This window comes from Canis lupus, chromosome 6, assembly GCF_011100685.1.
Source record: "Canis lupus familiaris isolate Mischka breed German Shepherd chromosome 6, alternate assembly UU_Cfam_GSD_1.0, whole genome shotgun sequence".
NCBI classification, from domain to species: Eukaryota; Metazoa; Chordata; class Mammalia; order Carnivora; family Canidae; genus Canis; species Canis lupus.
Window position 1 is genome coordinate 9701349 of NC_049227.1, and position 16876 is coordinate 9718224.

The 16876-nt window shown below is 44.0% G+C and overlaps 1 protein-coding gene across 4 annotated transcripts in view; it reads right to left on the reverse strand.

The window, feature by feature from the left end:
• LOC119875773 (cytochrome P450 3A12-like) overlaps nt 1–12059 on the reverse strand; it is a 46355-nt gene extending 34296 nt beyond the window's left edge. For 2 of the 4 annotated variants that reach the window (XR_005360571.1, XM_038539345.1), the window contains exons 1-2: nt 9498–9807; nt 7873–7966 (exon numbers count right to left, since the gene is read on the reverse strand). Coding sequence is in view for 2 of the 4 variants with exons in the window: in XM_038539345.1 (XP_038395273.1) it covers nt 7873–7966; nt 9498–9601 (198 nt within the window). In the remaining 2 variants the exon portion in view is untranslated. Of the gene's footprint in view, nt 1–7872; nt 7967–9497; nt 9808–10201; nt 10248–11819 lie in introns of those variants that run through there. The other 2 variants (XM_038539346.1, XM_038539349.1) reach the window with 2 other exon arrangements.
• Between the last annotated feature and the right edge of the window lie 4817 nt (nt 12060–16876).

The window sequence follows — 16876 nt, forward strand, 5'->3', positions numbered from 1 at the left end:
CCTGGGGGGTGCCCCAGATGATTTAGGATATTAAGGCACCAGTGACCTCTTTTACTCTAGCAGTTTTACATGAGTCTAAACATGCTTGTTTAGTGAGAAAGTGAGGAATGTGAATGACAGAGTGGACTCGCTTTCCAGTTCTCCATCACAACACAGAGAGGGGATAATGCCCTCATCCCACAAATATCAGAAACAATTAAAATACTTGATAAGAGTTTTCATTTCTATCACTAAAAGAACAACAACAAGACTTCTAGTGCCTACATTTCAACTGTGATTTTGATGTTTTAACAATACAAATCAGGATCCCGGAAATGTGGTCTTGGGTGTATGTACTAAGAAATTGATCTGGGAAAAAGTGGAAAGGAAATTATTGTTTCTTCAGAGGGAAAGTCCAGAAGTTCTTAGACGATAATTGGGCACTGAGAGTCTCAGGAGGGAAAAGCGGTGTGGACGGCCACAGACTAGCTAGAGTTACTAAACCAAACCAAGCTCGGACTTGCGTCCCTCATTTACTCATAAGGCTGCTTGAGAAAGGACTTGAGCAATGGTTTCCGGAGATCGCTTTTACGTGATCGCCCACATAATACAATTGATATAATGTGTTCTAGCCTGGTGGTAAAGTTAAATAGGGGTCTGTGCTATTCTTACTGGTCTGTTAATCATATCTATTGTCCTTTTGAAAGCGTATGCACCTAGAATAGCATGTTTATCTATTAACTAGGACCCTCCTGTGTCAGTAGGGTCTGCCATGCATGTAGGTATTCCTTTATCTTTGTTCTGCTTGTGCTATATAATACCTGTAAGAACCTTGAATAAAGTTGACACTGCTTGGACATCATCCACTGTGTCCCTCCTGTCCCCATCTCTTTTCTTTTATTTACCTCATCCCCTTACCCTTGGGACCCTGATCGTGTTGCCGCAGAGCACGCAACAAGTGGTGCCCGAACAGGGACCTGAGCACATGCAAGAGAAGGTGCACATATAGGTGAGTAGTCGCTGACAATCAGGTAAGGGGAGCCTGGTTACTTAGAGTCACAACAGGAGTAAAAAATAATGGAGCAGTCACAGTCTATGGAACAGTTTTTTTTTTTTTTTTTATGACCACTTTGCAGGCCCTTATGAATCGAGAAGGGTCCAAGGTCTCTAAAAAGGCCTTGACGCAATTCTTTTGTACTGTATCAGACTTGTGTCCCTCGTTTCCAAAAGAAGGGACTGTCAGTTTGGAAGCCTGGCAAAGGGTAGGACAAGAAATTAAAAATCAACTTAAAAAACATGGTCCTATGGCCTGTCCTCCAGGCACCATGCAAATTTGGGAAGAAATAAGAGAGGACTTTAGATCCACAACACACTTTCGAATTAATCTCTATAGCCTCTCATGAATCCCTCCCTGAAAATGATGTTCAGACCTCTTCAGAGGAACAAAAGGAGAATAATAATTTGATGATTGAGTCACCATCACTACCAGGAGGTCGGGATTTGCTCACCAAGATGGGGGCACAAATTCGCTTCCACTCCGAAGGAGCAAAAATCCTAAACAAGGAGGGGCACCCAATTCAGGTGCTTGTCCTGAGTTTAGAAGACGGATAGCAAAAAGACCACCAATTACTTAATACTGCCCCCTCCAGATTCCCCCACCAGTGTCTCAGATAAAAATTGAGGATGGGGAGCAAATTGATTGACTTTAAGTGGATCCAGATGGAACATAGTAAACAGGTCTTGAAAATTATCACTACTAAACCTAAAACTTCTATTCTATTGAGGTTTACTGAAGGTCACATAAGCTCTGTTATCTTTTTGCAATCTGTTAGTAAAAAAAAATTGATTAAATTGATGGTTAATTGTTTCCAAGTTTTCATAAGTAATTGTTAAGATACCTTTCAAAGTCCTTGGTAACCTGAAACCTTAGTCACAAGTTGATGATAAATGGAATTAAATTCATCGGACATCTAGGTCTTTTCCAAACAGAAAAAGTGCTAAAACGTTGATTTGAATCTGTTGGTGGACATGCTTTGTACTTAACTGTTTCATAAATTTGCCGTCTAAAGAATTCTGGTGTTCAAAAATCGGTTACTCCTTAGTTTTCACTGGACACTAAGGTTCCTAAAAATGAAAAAACTCTGCTAAAATAAGACTGATGACTGACAAGAAAAGCAACTCTGGGGGCAGCTCTGGTGGCGCAGTGGTTTAGCACTGCCTGCAGCCCGGGGTGTGATCCTGGAGACCTGGGATCAAGTCCCACGTTGGGCTCCCTGCATGGAGCCTGCTTCTCCCTCTGCCTTTCTCTCTCTCTCTCTCTCTCTCTCTCTGTGTGTGTCTCTATGAATAAATAAAATATTTTAAAAAAAGAAAAGCAACTCTGTATGTAAAAAAGGAGATATGTAAGAAAAATGTAAGGAATGGAAATATATTTTTGTTCAAGGGAAAAAAAAAGTAATTTTGTCCCAAATGAGACTGACTGAAAAGAAATGTCTTAGGACAAATTCTAAATGCAAAAAAGGATGTAAAAGTGTTATAAAGAAAAATCCTTAAAAAGAAATTTTAGATGTGGTCAGGACAAACTAATATCAAAGTAAATGAATTTTAAAGTACAAGAGTATAAGATTAAAAGTCTGCTTTCTGTTCAAAAGTTTCCTTGATATGTTGGTCTGCTCTTTTTTTTTTAATAATAAATTAATTTTTTATTGGTGTTCAATTTGCCAACATACAGAATAACACCCAGTGCTCATCCCGTCAAGTGTGTTGGTCTGCTCTTGATAAGAGCAGCAGTTTTGTCCAAAAAAGAGTCAGGTATGCGGGGGCAGCTGTAACCACAGAAATGGAGACCATCTGGGCAGAGCCATTGACAGCCCAATGGCGGCTCAATGGGCAAAACTGATTAACCACAGATAAGGTACAAGCTTTATTTAGTGTGAATTTAAATTGGCAAATAGCCTTGTCCTGTTATCCAGGACAACTTAAATATCATCTTCCCGCAGACAGACTTTTGCAATTTCTTTCTACCACGTCTGTCCTCAGTTCTGCTATTATAGCAACAGAACCTCTGGCTAACGCCGTCACTATATTTGTTGATGCTGATAAAACAGGGCACATTGGAATCTACAAGGAATCCTATAAGACAATCTACAAGGAATCCTCTAAGGCTAAAACAACTTATCAAAGTCATTATCCCACTAAGTAAGTACAAAGAGCTGAACTAAAGGCTGTCCAACTGGCTTTGCAAATGTTTCCTGAACCATGCAATCTATTTACTGACAGTCACTATGTGGCTCGAGCTGTACCAGCCTTGCCACGTGCTTATATACTCACAAATGATGAGGAATTATATCACTTATTCTCTAGTATTCAGCAATTATTAAGGGCCAGGAAAGTTCCTATTTTTATATCCTATATACGGGCCCATACTAATCTGCCTGGTCCCCTCTCTGAAGGCAACCACATTGCTTACACCATTACTCACACTTATATAACAAACATAAACAACAAACAATTGGCCACACAGAGTCATGCTAATTTTCATCAAAATGCCTCAGCTCTTTGTCGGCAGTTTTGCATCACTAAGAAGAGGCCCACCAGATAGTAAAGAACTGTCCGGCCTGTCCAATACACCATCCTGTTCTTACTTATTCAGTTAATCCCAGGGGATTGATGCCTAATCATCTTTGGCAAATGGATGTTACCCTCTTTCCTGCTTTCGGCCGCTTAAAATATATACATGTCTCTACTGATACTTTTTCTGGGTATATCCACACTACTGCACATTCTGGAGAAGCCTTTACTGATGTTTAAAATCATTTATTTTCAGCCTTCTCCCAAATGGGAACCCCTAAGGCCATAAAAACTGATAATGGCTCAGCTTATAGCTCCAAAGCCTTCCAGAACCTTTGTGCTACCTTTCAAATTAAGCACTCTACAGGAATTCCCTACAACTCACAAGGTCAAGTCATAGTTAAAAGAGCTAACAGCACTCTCAAATCTTACCTTAAAAAATTAAAAGAGGGGGAGATACTACAGTGAAATACTCTCCCCATATGCATTTAACTCTAACTCTTTATGTTTTAAATTTTTTGAATGTTGATGATATAGGACGAACAGCAGCTGAACGATTTTGGCATCCAGATTTTTCTCCTCTCCCTTAGGATAGGTGGAAAGATCCACTGACTGGCATTTGGAAGGGCCCCGACCCTGTCCTTCGCAAGGGGTGTGGGTTTATCTGTATTTTTCCCCAGGATGAGGACACCCCGTAATGGCTCCTGGAACGATGGTGTCGACTCCTCACCCCTACGCCGGAGACTAGCCAACCTGACCATAACTCGCCAACAAAAAAGAAGGAGACGTCTCCCGTCGTACCGTTGGGCCTGGATAAGGGAACTGATCAATCAAGCGATAAGTCTGGCTGAACAGACACAGCCTAATGAGTCCTTACTTACTATCCTTCTTATTGTATTAGCTATTACAACCCCTCCTGTTGGTGACACGGCTGTATATTGGGCCTATCTACCTGACCCACCTACTATAAGGCCAGTTACTTGGGATGATCCTACTCCCCAAATACACACCAATATGACAGAATATTTTGGAGGAAGTAGTTCTGATGGCATGGAAGTAGCAAATCATTCTATTAATTGGATGGTCCTGGCAGCTCAGGTACCCATGTGCTTTTAATTACCACTATATGACCAAGAACCAGTTAATGGTTGCTTGGTAGTTCAGCCTCACATAGTGACATAGTTCAGCCTCACATAGTGACATATCTTTCAAAAATGGGAAAAAAAAAAAAAACGAAAACCCTCCATCCCGACTTAACATAATGTTAGAAAGGTGGACAGTCTATAAGGTCACTGGTGACACCCCTCCCAGTGACCCCCAACAAGCTATGTGCCCTCCCAGGTATCCCAATTGTCCTCAAAACTTAACCCATGCTATTCCAGGTCCTATTTGGATGGAGTGCCTTCAGAAGACACCTTTGGTCATCTCTCCTCATGGCATCCCTGAATTTTCTATCACGGACTGGTCAAGAATGACAAGAAAGGAGCCTCTGCACTATATTGCATATCCATCTGGTCGACCAATGCATAATGTGACTATAACCGGAGGGTTTTTTTCTACCGTCGGAGAAATGTACCACACAGAACTCTGGAAATTGGTAGCCGCCATGGGACCAGCCAAGATGCAGACAGCTAAGAGTGGCTACACGAACACAAAGGACTTCAAACTTACTATACGGGCCTCTGTCCCTAAGCCTTTCCTGTTGGTGGTAGGATATGGGACGGCAAATTTTTCCTTTATACAAAATAATGGAACTGATATATTATTTGAACTAGGATGTAAAAATTGTGTATTAACCAATTGTTTGCCTGTGCACTTGCCCTCACCTCAAACAGGTCCTGTCACTATCTTTTTGACTATGCAACCTCCTTATTTACTATTGCCTGTTGAGACTGAAGGCCCTTGGTATGCTAATTATGGTTATCAGTTTGCTGTGGGAATGCAGCTACAATTGAAAAGATTGAAACGCTTCCTTGGGCTATTGCTAGCCCATATTGCTGCATTGGTTGCTCTTATAGCTACTGCAGCTGCAGCCTCTGTGGCCTTACCCCAGGGTGTACAGACAGCACAATACGTTAACAACTTAGCAAAAAACGTCTCTTATGCGCTGTCTACTCAGGAGCGTATAGATAAAAAAATTCTCAGTCGTCTTGATGGGCTCAAAGAAGCAGTGGAATTTCTGGGAAATCAACTATCCCTGTTGAAAACCCAGATGTCTCTGGTTTGCCATGGCGGGTTTCAGCATATATGTGTCACCCCTATGAAAGCCACTAATGTAACATGGGGAGAAGTTAAAAAACATCTACAAGGAATATGGTTTCATAGTAATATAAGTCTTGATTTGTTGGCGTTGCAAAGGGAAATCTCCATTATCAGTTATTCTCAGATAAGTATGACAAACCCAGCTAAAATGGTGGCTCATATCTTGGATGGCCTGCACGGATTTAATCCAGACAACCTATTAAAATATTCATTCTGGATGTTTATAATCATATTTACTATTATGATCTACTTTTTGCATGGTGTGTGATTCAGGACAAGGCAAGACGGCACAGATTCAATACGGATGCTCAATTACATTTCCTTAATCTTAAAACAAAAAAGGGGGAAATGTGGACGGCCACAGACTAGCTAGAGTTACTAAACCAAACCAATCTCGGACTTGCGTCCCTCATTTACTCATAAGGCTCGGGAGCCCAAAGGGTAAATGGTTGGTTGACGCTTGAGAAGGGACTTGAGCAATGGTTTCCGGAGATCGCTTTTACGTGATCACCCACATAATACAATTGATATAATGTGTTCTAGCCTGGTGGTAAAGTTAAATAGGGGTCTGTGCTATTCTTACTTGTCTGTCAATCATATCTATTGTCCTTTTGAAAGCGTATGCACCTAGAATAGCATGTTTATCTATTAACTAGGACCCTCCTGTGTCAGTAGGGTCTGTCATGCATGTAGGTATTCCTTTATCTTTGTTCTGCTTGTGCTATATAATACTGTAAGAACCTTGAATAAAGCTGACACTGCTTGGACATCATCCACTGTGTCCCTCCTGTCCCCATCTCTTTACTTTTATTTTCCTCATCTCCTTACCCCCAGGACCCTAATCGTGTTGCCACAGAGCGCGCAACAAAGTGGAATCAGAGAAACAAGCCTCAGATCTGTGGGAAAGGAACTCCACAGCAGAGAGCAGCTTGCAGGTGAGACTGCCAACTTCCTCTATGTGATCTTCTAACCCCTGTCCAGAGGCTAGGCTTCAGACAAGGCATCAAAGCTGGATTACCCACAACCACTCTACCAACATCAGTCTGTGTGTCACTAGTATATTCCATTCAATTACATTAATTTCTTTTTTCTTAAAGATTTTATTGATTTATTTCAAAAAAGAAAGAGAGAGAGCACAAGCAGGGTGGGGGGTGCAGGGAAGAAGCAAAGGGAGAGGAAGAGAGAGAATCTGAAGCAGACTCAGATGCTGGGCTCCATCCCATGACCCTGAGATCATGACCTGAGCTGAAATCAAAGGTCTGATGCTTAACCAACTGAGTCACCCACCCAGGCCTAACCAGTTACATTAATTTCTTAATAATTTTGTCAAAGTATCTTTTTTCTAGGGATATATGGGTGGTTCTTGCTTTGTAGGAAAACACACAAGACCTTTAAAGGTTAAAACCTGAAGTCAATAGAGAAACAGCATCTCACCTCAGTTAAACTCCCTCCCTGCTGAACTCACACATAGGGTGTCTCTTTTGAAGGTAGAGAAGTAAAGCTGAGATTTCACTGTTAGCAAAGGGAGAATTAGATGCATGCAAATAGCTGCAGGGGGTTGGTCAGTTCGTGAGAGAATTCAAGTATGTGCAAATTCCCCAGTGGTGAATCTTGGGCTGCCCAATAATCTGAAGTTCGAGAACCATCCAGGAAATGGAAAGGGCTATCCAGGGCTTGTGCAAGAACAAAAAAGTCTGATTCTAGCATACATAGCTCACTGGACCACTAGCACGGACACCCTTGGTTCTCTTCTCCTAATACCAATATGATGATGCCTTCCTGGGAATCCACACCTTCCAAAAACAAAACAAAAGCCTCTTCATAATGCTCATAAGCTAAAGCATCAAGTTCCATGCTGAATTAGTCAGAGAGCTGGGCTGCCCACTGAGGCAAACCCTGAGGCTCGTAATAACAGACAATAGAGCTCTGGGGTAGACTTGACACCATTTCTGGAAAGTCAGAAATCGAAGATTTCCTCGTGAGAAGGAGCATTTTTATTATGGAATTAAAGTGGGATTTGCAACTGACAGAAGCAAAAGTCATAGCTCAAACAATACTCACATTACGGTAGCCAAGAACAGTTCCCAAAAAAGGCAGAGGTGTTGGCCCAGGAATTCCCAGCTTCTTAAAAAGTCCATGCGTGTAGGTCCCATAGCTATAAAGCCAAAGAGAAAGCCAGGTCACAGGGATGGTGGAATAGGTGCTGGGGCTGGCCAGTCAATGACACAGAAGTGGAATAGTCAAGGGAGGTAGGAGGTAACAATCGGCAAGAAATGATAACAACAATTCCAACAGCAATAATTGCATTTGCTCATCATCATCTGATGATGATGTTGATCATCTCCTTTCCAGTCTGTCAAAACGAGACTGTCAAACCGTAATAATGTGAGACTGTCAAAACGTAATAATGATTAGCTAAGAGTAGCTGAAAATGTCGTGGTCTCAATCCTAGAATGAATATTTGATAAATATTCCACCCTTGAGTGTTCCTGAAAGATTCATGCTGATTTCTTCCAGGAAATTCAGTGATGCCTATTTAATAAATGACTCTTCCATGATTTTGGAGATTCTCATTCTAGGTGGAAAGAGGAAATGTGATTCTCTACTCTAAGTGATGAGATTTTGCTTAATTGCATCTACTCAAGAGCTGAGAGGTTCTGAGAGCGGACCATGAAAATACTCATACAGTTTGCTCAGAGATCTTTGTGTTTTTCCTTCACTATAGGCTCTGTGATGGTTCTGAATATGGGTCTTCTTAAATCTATCTTCAGAGAGAGAGGCCTTGAGCAACTACAGTGCTCTTATGTTTGTATAATAAAAATTATGTCCAAACTCCACTGTCCCATAGAAAAAAGACAGCTTTGCTAACAGTGAAATCTCAGCTCCACCCAAGTCTCTGTTGTGGAGCAGTCTGGTTCTCTTGAGCTGCAGAGAAGACAGACTGGCCTATATGTGCCCCAAATGACTCCATATACAAGAATCAGTAAGAAAACAATCCACTTCCAGACCATTCTTCCCATCGTGGCATCTGGTCCTTCAACCTGTGATACTCACCTGCTCAGCACACTGCAAGGTACACTCATTTTCTCTTCAAGATGGTTACTCACAAAGCAGTTAGTTTACTGGCTCTGTGCTTCCACTGTCTGAGAAACCCATTACGGTTGATGCTCCCTATGACAGGCTTGCCTACAATCATCTTTCATGTGTCATGTGTAGAATCCCACAACTGGGGGTTCTAGATACTTAGAACCCTTCCACTTAGGTTTGCTGAGGGATGGCAGGGCGGAGGAAGAAGAAAGGCTGAGGATAGGAGCTGCCAGAAACCATTTTACCCACGAACCTGCTAGGCCTACAAGGTTAACCCAGAAGAGGCAAATAAGGAAAGTACAGTGGGAAATGATGTTGGGTAGAGATGGTACATGCCCTGCAGGTGCTATCTGATATGAGACCTTCCAAAGTCCAGACACCTCCAGTTGACAGCAGAATACATGTTATGCAACAAAAATGAGTAATGATAAAATGTTCCATAGATTGGAATGAAGACCCTGTCTCCTCATCTCTGGGGACTAACCTTAAGACAGTAAATGTTCAAAATAGTCCCTACAAAACCAGCAAATCATATAAAATGTAAACAAACTCACAAAATTGCACAAAATGACCAGTATTTGAGGGACCAGTGGATGTACCTCAGCTGTGCCCGACTGAGTGTTTGGATCCTTCCTCTAGTACAGCTGGACTCATCAGCACCAATTGTAGAAGCCAGGGTAGTCTTAGTTGGTCCCACCTCCATTCTCTTCTTGTCATCACCACCACTCTAAATCAAGTCCTGTTTCTGAACATTCACTGTGCTCCATGAACTCCCAAGTGAGGCCAAGCAAGTGAGGGATAGTCAGGAACACTGGTCCCAAGGAAAGATCTTGTGTACTGTCTAAAGCCACATGGCTCCATAAGAAGGCAGGCAGGGGGCTGAGTGAATTTTTCTGATTCTCTCCAGCCTCCCTCTTCTTGGTAGAGTCATGAAGCTGCTGGTACAATGAAGCCATTTTAAAAATTGTTTTTGATGAGAGACTGCTAACTCTGGGAAACGAACTAGGGGTGGTGGAAGGGGAGGAGGGCGGGTGGTGGGGGTGACTGGGTGACGGGCACTGAGGGGGGCACTTGATGGGATGAGCACTGGGTGTTACTCTATATGTCGGCAAATTGAACACCAATAAAAAATAAATTTACCAAAAAAAAAAAAAAAAAAAAAGTTTTTGCATTCCATGCCTGCAGAGGGCACTGTCTACAGCTACTGAGTCTTGGTTACACCAGTGTCTTAGTATACAGTGTTTGCCTGGTGGTGACAGTATCCAGTGACAGCCCCACTGCCAGATGACACACTGGAACTTACATGGTGTGTTCTTGTTCCCTCGCTTCAAGCAGACGAGATGCTAACCTTATGGTCCCATGATGATCTCCTGTGGGACCAGGACAGAGGAGTATTTCTGGGAGGTCTGTTCTGAGGGAGGAATATTCTCCCGCTCCATCCCCAGTTCTACCTGGATGCCTCTCACATCAGTTCAGGCTCTGTCTCACTACTCATCTGTAGTGAGTAGTGAGATCCTTAAAACAACAAGTGGGCACATGCATTTGAGACACATACAACCTATATCATGGAAGTATGCATGTGTACACTAAATTCATATTACTCTAGAAGACATAAGCTATTTATGCACCTTTATAGTCACAAAGGCTGAACCAACAGCCCTCTTTTATTGGTAGGAAAAAGCATACAGGAAAGACTTTTATCTCAGCAAAAAAAAAAAAAAAAACCCCAACCCTATTTTAAGTAGAGTGAAATTAAACACTACCTATTCAATTTAAATGTCATCATACAGAAAATGTCTTGCCACACTACCTAGCATTCTAACCTTTCTCTTAGAAAATGAAAATGTTCTATGTTCCATGTTCTATGTTCATATCTCATGATTTCCTCCTCTTAAAGAAAGTGAAATTGAGGCAGAGGTCAAATATGACATGGAGGGTCTGTCCCTATCCATGTTGTAAAACTCAATCCTTTCCCAAACTGCTCCACGATGGTGGGAATCCCATCACTGAAAGGAATTCCTCTGCCAGATGTTTCAATTCCTCCTCCAGTACTGTAATATAAAGGCAAAAGCATAGTTTAAAGCCAAATTGGCTTTCAGGGCTCTGCCTCTTGGCTGCTGGCAGATTCATATTGAGGGGTAGAGGGAAAAAATCTCTATCCTGATGCTAACCATTCCAGAGAGTGGAAGGAAAAGGTGAAATGAATAAATTTTGAAAGATTTCTACCACGTCTCCTCAGCTCTAAGGATGTTGATTTAGGGGTAAGGAGTTCTGCACAGTACAGGGTGAGGGATGGCCAGTAGAGGGGTGCAGGAAAGAGGGAAGAGCTCAGTCAGAAGAGGGGAAAAAAGCATCTCTAGCACCCCCTCGGTTGTCAGGGTGCATCAAGTGCCTTGTATTCATAATGCCTGGCGGTAGAGAGTGGGGGGAGCAGGAGCCACCTAGTGATACAGGCCCAATCCAATACATATCCTGTGGAAGGCACAGACCAGAAGGTGAAGGTAATGAGCCAATGACTCAAGCCACTCCCTCGGCCTCCAAAATCCCCATAGCTTAGAAAGGGATGAGGACTCCAGGGTATTGGGGCCTGTTGATTTTATTCTGCCTCTCTTGAATTCTGCTTAATTAGTCTAGGTCCCAACTGGTGGTCCATCAGAAGATCGCCCCCAGAAGCAACTACTGTCACTCAAACCCTCCTAGCTACAGGAATTGGAGTTGCGGTGTGGTAGGTATACTTCAGTAGATCTGGTGAGGTCAATAATAATCTTTTAGGTGTTCACAGCATGTTTGAAGTACTCAACACTTAAGCAACTTCTTTCTCAATTCCTTGATCCTCAAAACAGACAAGAAAAAGGGAGTGGATGCTGATTAGCAACACAAATTGAAGGTTCCGGGGATGATGAACCTGGGTAGTTACTTACAGGTAGAACAGCACCAGGCTGGTGGCCAGAAGAAGCCAGGTTTCTGTGGAAAAGCTTGGGATCAGGTCCATGGCCACTTTCTCTCTGTGAGTCTCCTCTACTTTTGTTCAGCAGTGTGGGCTAGTCTTTGATGACCTGCGTGTGTGCAGCTTCCCTTCCCATAGCAATGATTCCGTGAGGCTGGAATGTGTATACTGAAAATGGGGCAGGACTGGAGCTGGAGCCAGTAGCAGGGCCCTTTCCCCCAGCCATGAGTGTTGGCAAAGCATCATGGACACACTCCCAGATTGACCTTTGAGATCATATTCTGTCCAAAATCAATAAACAACTCAATCAGTGTTATCGGTAATCTCAAAGGTTACAAAAACTCAGGTAAAGTCACCGTACTTAAATCCCTCACTTGCCCTTGTCACCATGGCTTCCTTTATTTTTAAATACATGAAATCCTTCAAGCAAGCTAAGTCTGCACATCTCTACCCATGTGGGTTCCTCTGACTACAAATGCCACTGGGCTCCCTAGAAAGCTCTTACCCATCCTTCAAATCCAGCTCTGACATATTCCCCTCTATTGGAGTCTTTCTTCAGCAACCTCCTTGAACACATATAACCGCTTTGTCCTCTGGGGATTTCTATCCCCTATGCCCCAGTTCTATTATTGTGAAGGTTGGTGAGGTTGAGTTGGTAGAGGTGCAATGATTGGGCTTCCTCTAGGTCCTTTCTGGGTGAATTTTTGGTGACCATCCCACATACCTGATGGGAGAGATCTGAGAACATAGCATCTGGAAATTACCCCTGCTCATTATCATCACTCAGACCCATGTTCTGTGTCTGTATGGCCTGAGAAACTGTGGATTATGTGGCATACCTCTGGAATCTCTGGGACAATGGAGGTGTCCCAGAGAAGGGCCTCCAATCCTTAGTACCAACAATGCATAGACATAGAAAGCTGGAAGACAATCCTAGGAAAAGTAGGGGAACAAATCCCAGGAATTCTGAAATACTTCTGCCCCCTTTTGGGGTCTTCACTGGCCACCATTCAATAGGGTCATGCTATTCCATGTTACAGATGTAAAGACTGAGACTTATTGACTGCAATGGGCTTTCCATCAGCCATTGATCACAGGAACCTATTGCAAATAAATGAACATAAAGTGAGACTGAAGAGTCCTCTGCGCTTTGCAACAGCAGAGCCCTTCCATGATAAGTGTCACTATAGAATATTGAGACTGAAGACTACAAAAGCAAACTGGTTAAGTTTCTGTTCAAGACCTTCATGGTGACCTGAACAGGGGTTTCCTTGTGGGTCTCCCACAACAAAGAACTCTGCCTCATCTCAGCAGGGAAGGCAGATTGCCAATAGAGGTGATAGTAAGAATATCGTTGGATGGGATCTGCCTCCCTAAGTTCCCCAGCAGAGAGGTACACAGAATACATGCAAACAAGGACAGATTCCTGTCATTGGATAACAGAAACCACTTATGTCTCTCACGTAAACACAAAGCCTTTCTTATTTTACTTGGAAATCAAATCTCTGTGGAAACGAACATGCCTTCATCCTCCTCCAAAACCCATGCTCCACTATGACAATTTCCTAACTAAGCCTAATATGAGTATCCTCCTGCCCTATTCACCTCAGGTCCTGCTCTAGCTGCTTGGAATCTGTCCCAACAGTGATATCCTAGCCATTGCTGGGGACCAAAATGTAGCCAGCACCGGACCAATGCAGATGGTCTTGTCTGTAGGGGAAAATAATAGAAGCATGAGCTTTGTGCCCCATCCTTCCCCGGCAGGGGACACCTGACATGACAAGATTCCCATTCTCAGAGCTGTGCAGAATGTGTTAAGGAAGACAGTGAGCATCGGGGACTACCCCTCATGCTCTGTGGCTCTGATCTACTCCTTCCTGTACAAATATGCTCATCATGTACTTTCCAAACTCTAATTTTGTGGGGGTAAAAATACAGTTAAGACTCAGACATCATTCAGGTTGAAGATAGAGGAATCTAACATAATTATAGTATAGCCAAGGAAAAGTAACTATGCATCTTCCTGCACAGGGAAGGATTTATATGCTTTTCAGTCTCCTTCGCTATTGTGTAAAACTGAACCTCAAATATGCTCAGGGAAGTCTTAGGCTCAGATACCAGTGTTGGTGGACAGGCAGTCAGAAACTCAGGGAGGAAAGGAGTCTGGGCCATCTAATATTCCCATCCCTTTATATCCTGAGCCCATCTGGCACATCTTCTCAGAAGCTGGGCCTGATTTTTTACTGGCCAAGAGAGAACTGCTCACAGTTGGGGAGTCAGTGTCGCTCTGGGATGGAAATATTTGTGCATGATATCCAAATTTCACAGGTCCCAATCTCAGGTTGTGAAAATGAAACCAAGACTCTCTGTCTGTTCCTAAGCTGTCAAGCCCTCATTCTTCTCAGTAAGGTCATACTTGAGTTTGTCAATTTTGGATTACCAGGTGGTATCTAAGTTTTGGTGACTGGGTCCTGTGGTTGGTGTGGGAGTGGTGAAGTAACTGACTAATCCATGGACATTCCAAAAACTGGAGGAGTAGGCCCCTCTCCCATTGTCCCTAGATGTTAGTTGGGCTCTACACCTGCTGCATTTTGTCCATGGGCCTAGCACTAATATTAAAAAGTCAAAATATCTGCCTAATGAACCTGATGCTCTAAAGGGATGAGAGACACTAAACAAATAACCACACGACTATTGGGTTATAAATCAACACCTGCTAAATACAAATGTTGGGGGAGGAGCAAGATGGCGGAAGAGCAGGGTCTCCAAATCACCTGTCTCCACCAAACTACCTAGAAAACCTTCAAATTATCCTGAAAATCTATGAATTCGGCCTGAGATTTAAAGAGAGACCAGCTGGAATGCGACAGTGAGAAGAGTTCGCGCATCTATCAAGGTAGGAAGACGGGGAAAAAGAAGTAAAGAAACAAAGGCCTCCAAGGGGGAGGGGCCCCGCGAGGAGCCGGGCTGAGGCCGGGGCGAGTGTCCCCAGGACAGGAGAGCCCCGTCCCGGAGACGCAGGAGCTGCACCGACCTTCCCGGGCGGAAAGGGGCTCGCGGGGAGTTGGAGCAGGACCCAGGAGGGCGGGGATGCCCTCGGGCTCCCGGGGACAGTAACAGCAACTGCGCGCCCAGGAGAGTGCGCCGAGCTCCCTAAGGGCTGCAGCGCGCACGGCGGGACCCGGCGGGACCCGGAGCAGCTGAAGGGGCTCGGGCGGCGGCTCCGCGGAGGGGGCTGCGCGGCCCCGGGAGCAGCTCGGAGGGGCTCGGGCAGAGGAAGAGGCTCCGTGCGGGGGGGGCTGCGCGGTTCCAGGCACAGCTCGGAGGGGCTCCGGCGGCGGCTCCGCGGAGGGGGCTGCGGGGCGGGAGCGCGAATCCACCAGCGCAGGCTCCGGAGCACAGGGCGCCGGGACACAGCCCAGGATCCCGCCTCCCCCGGGACAGGCAGAGGCCGGGAGGGCCCAGGACAGCGAGGACGCTCCTGCCCCAGCTGAGCACATCAGCGGCCCCGCCCCGGAGCCTCCAGGCCCTGCAGACGGAGTTCCTGCCGGAGCTGAATCCAGGTTTCCAGAGCTGCCCCGCCACTGGGGCTGTTCCTCCTGCGGCCTCACGGGGTAAACAACCCCCACCGAGCCCTGCACCAGGCAGGGGCACAGCAGCTCCCCCAACTGCTAACACCTGAAAATCAGCACAACAGGCCCCTCCCCCAGAACACCAGCTAGACGGACAACTTCCAGGAGAAGCCAAGGGACTTAAAGAACACAGAATCAGAAGATACTCCCCGGTGGTTCTTTTTTTGTTTGTTTGTTTTTGTTTTGTTTTGCTTTTTGATTTGTTTCCTTCCCCCACCCCCCTTTTTTTTCTCCTTTCTTTTTCTTTCTCTTTTTCTTCTTTTTTTTTTTTTTTCTTTTTTCGTTTTTTTTTTTCTTTTTCTTCCCTTTTTTTTTTTCTTTTTTTTTTCTCTTTCTCTTTTCTTTCCTTCTTTCTCTCCTCTCTTTTTCTCTTTTTCCCAATACAACTTGCTTTTGGCCACTCTGCACTGAGCAAAATGACTAGAAGGAAAACCTCACCTCAAAAGAAAGAATCAGAAACAGTCCTCTCTCCCACAGAGTTACAAAATCTGGATTACAATTCAATGTCAGAAAGCCAATTCAGAAGCACTATTATACAGCTACTGGTGGCTCTAGAAAAAAGTATAAAGGACTCAAGAGACTTCATGACTGCAGAATTTAGAGCTAATCAGGCAGAAATTAAAAATCAATTGAATGAGATGCAATCCAAACTAGAAGTCCTAACGACGAGGGTTAACGAGGTGGAAGAACGAGTGAGTGACCTAGAAGACAAGTTGATAGCAAAGAGGGAAACTGAGGAAAAAAGAGACAAACAATTAAAAGACCATGAAGATAGATTAAGGGAAATAAACGATAGCCTGAGGAAGAAAAACCTACGTTTAATTGGGGTTCCCGAGGGCGCCGAAAGGGACAGAGGGCCAGAATATGTATTTGAACAAATTCTAGCTGAAAACTTTCCTAATCTGGGAAGGGAAACAGGCATTCAGATCCAGGAAATAGAGAGATCCCCCCCTAAAATCAATAAAAACCGTTCAACACCTCGACATTTAATTGTGAAGCTTGCAAATTCCAAAGATAAGGAGAAGATCCTTAAAGCAGCAAGAGACAAGAAATCCCTGACTTTTATGGGGAGGAGTATTAGGGTAACAGCAGACCTCTCCACAGAGACCTGGCAGGCCAGAAAGGGCTGGCAGGATATATTCAGGGTCCTAAAGGAGAAGAACATGCAACCAAGAATACTTTATCCAGCAAGGCTCTCATTCAAAATGGAAGGAGAGATAAAGAGCTTCCAAGACAGGCAGCAACTAAAAGAATATGTGACCTCCAAACCAGCTCTGCAAGAAATTTTAAGGGGGCCTCTTAAAATTCCCCTTTAAGAAGAAGTTCAGTGGAACAGTCCACAAAAACAAAGACTGAATAGATATCATGATGACACTAAACTCATATCTCTCAATAGTAA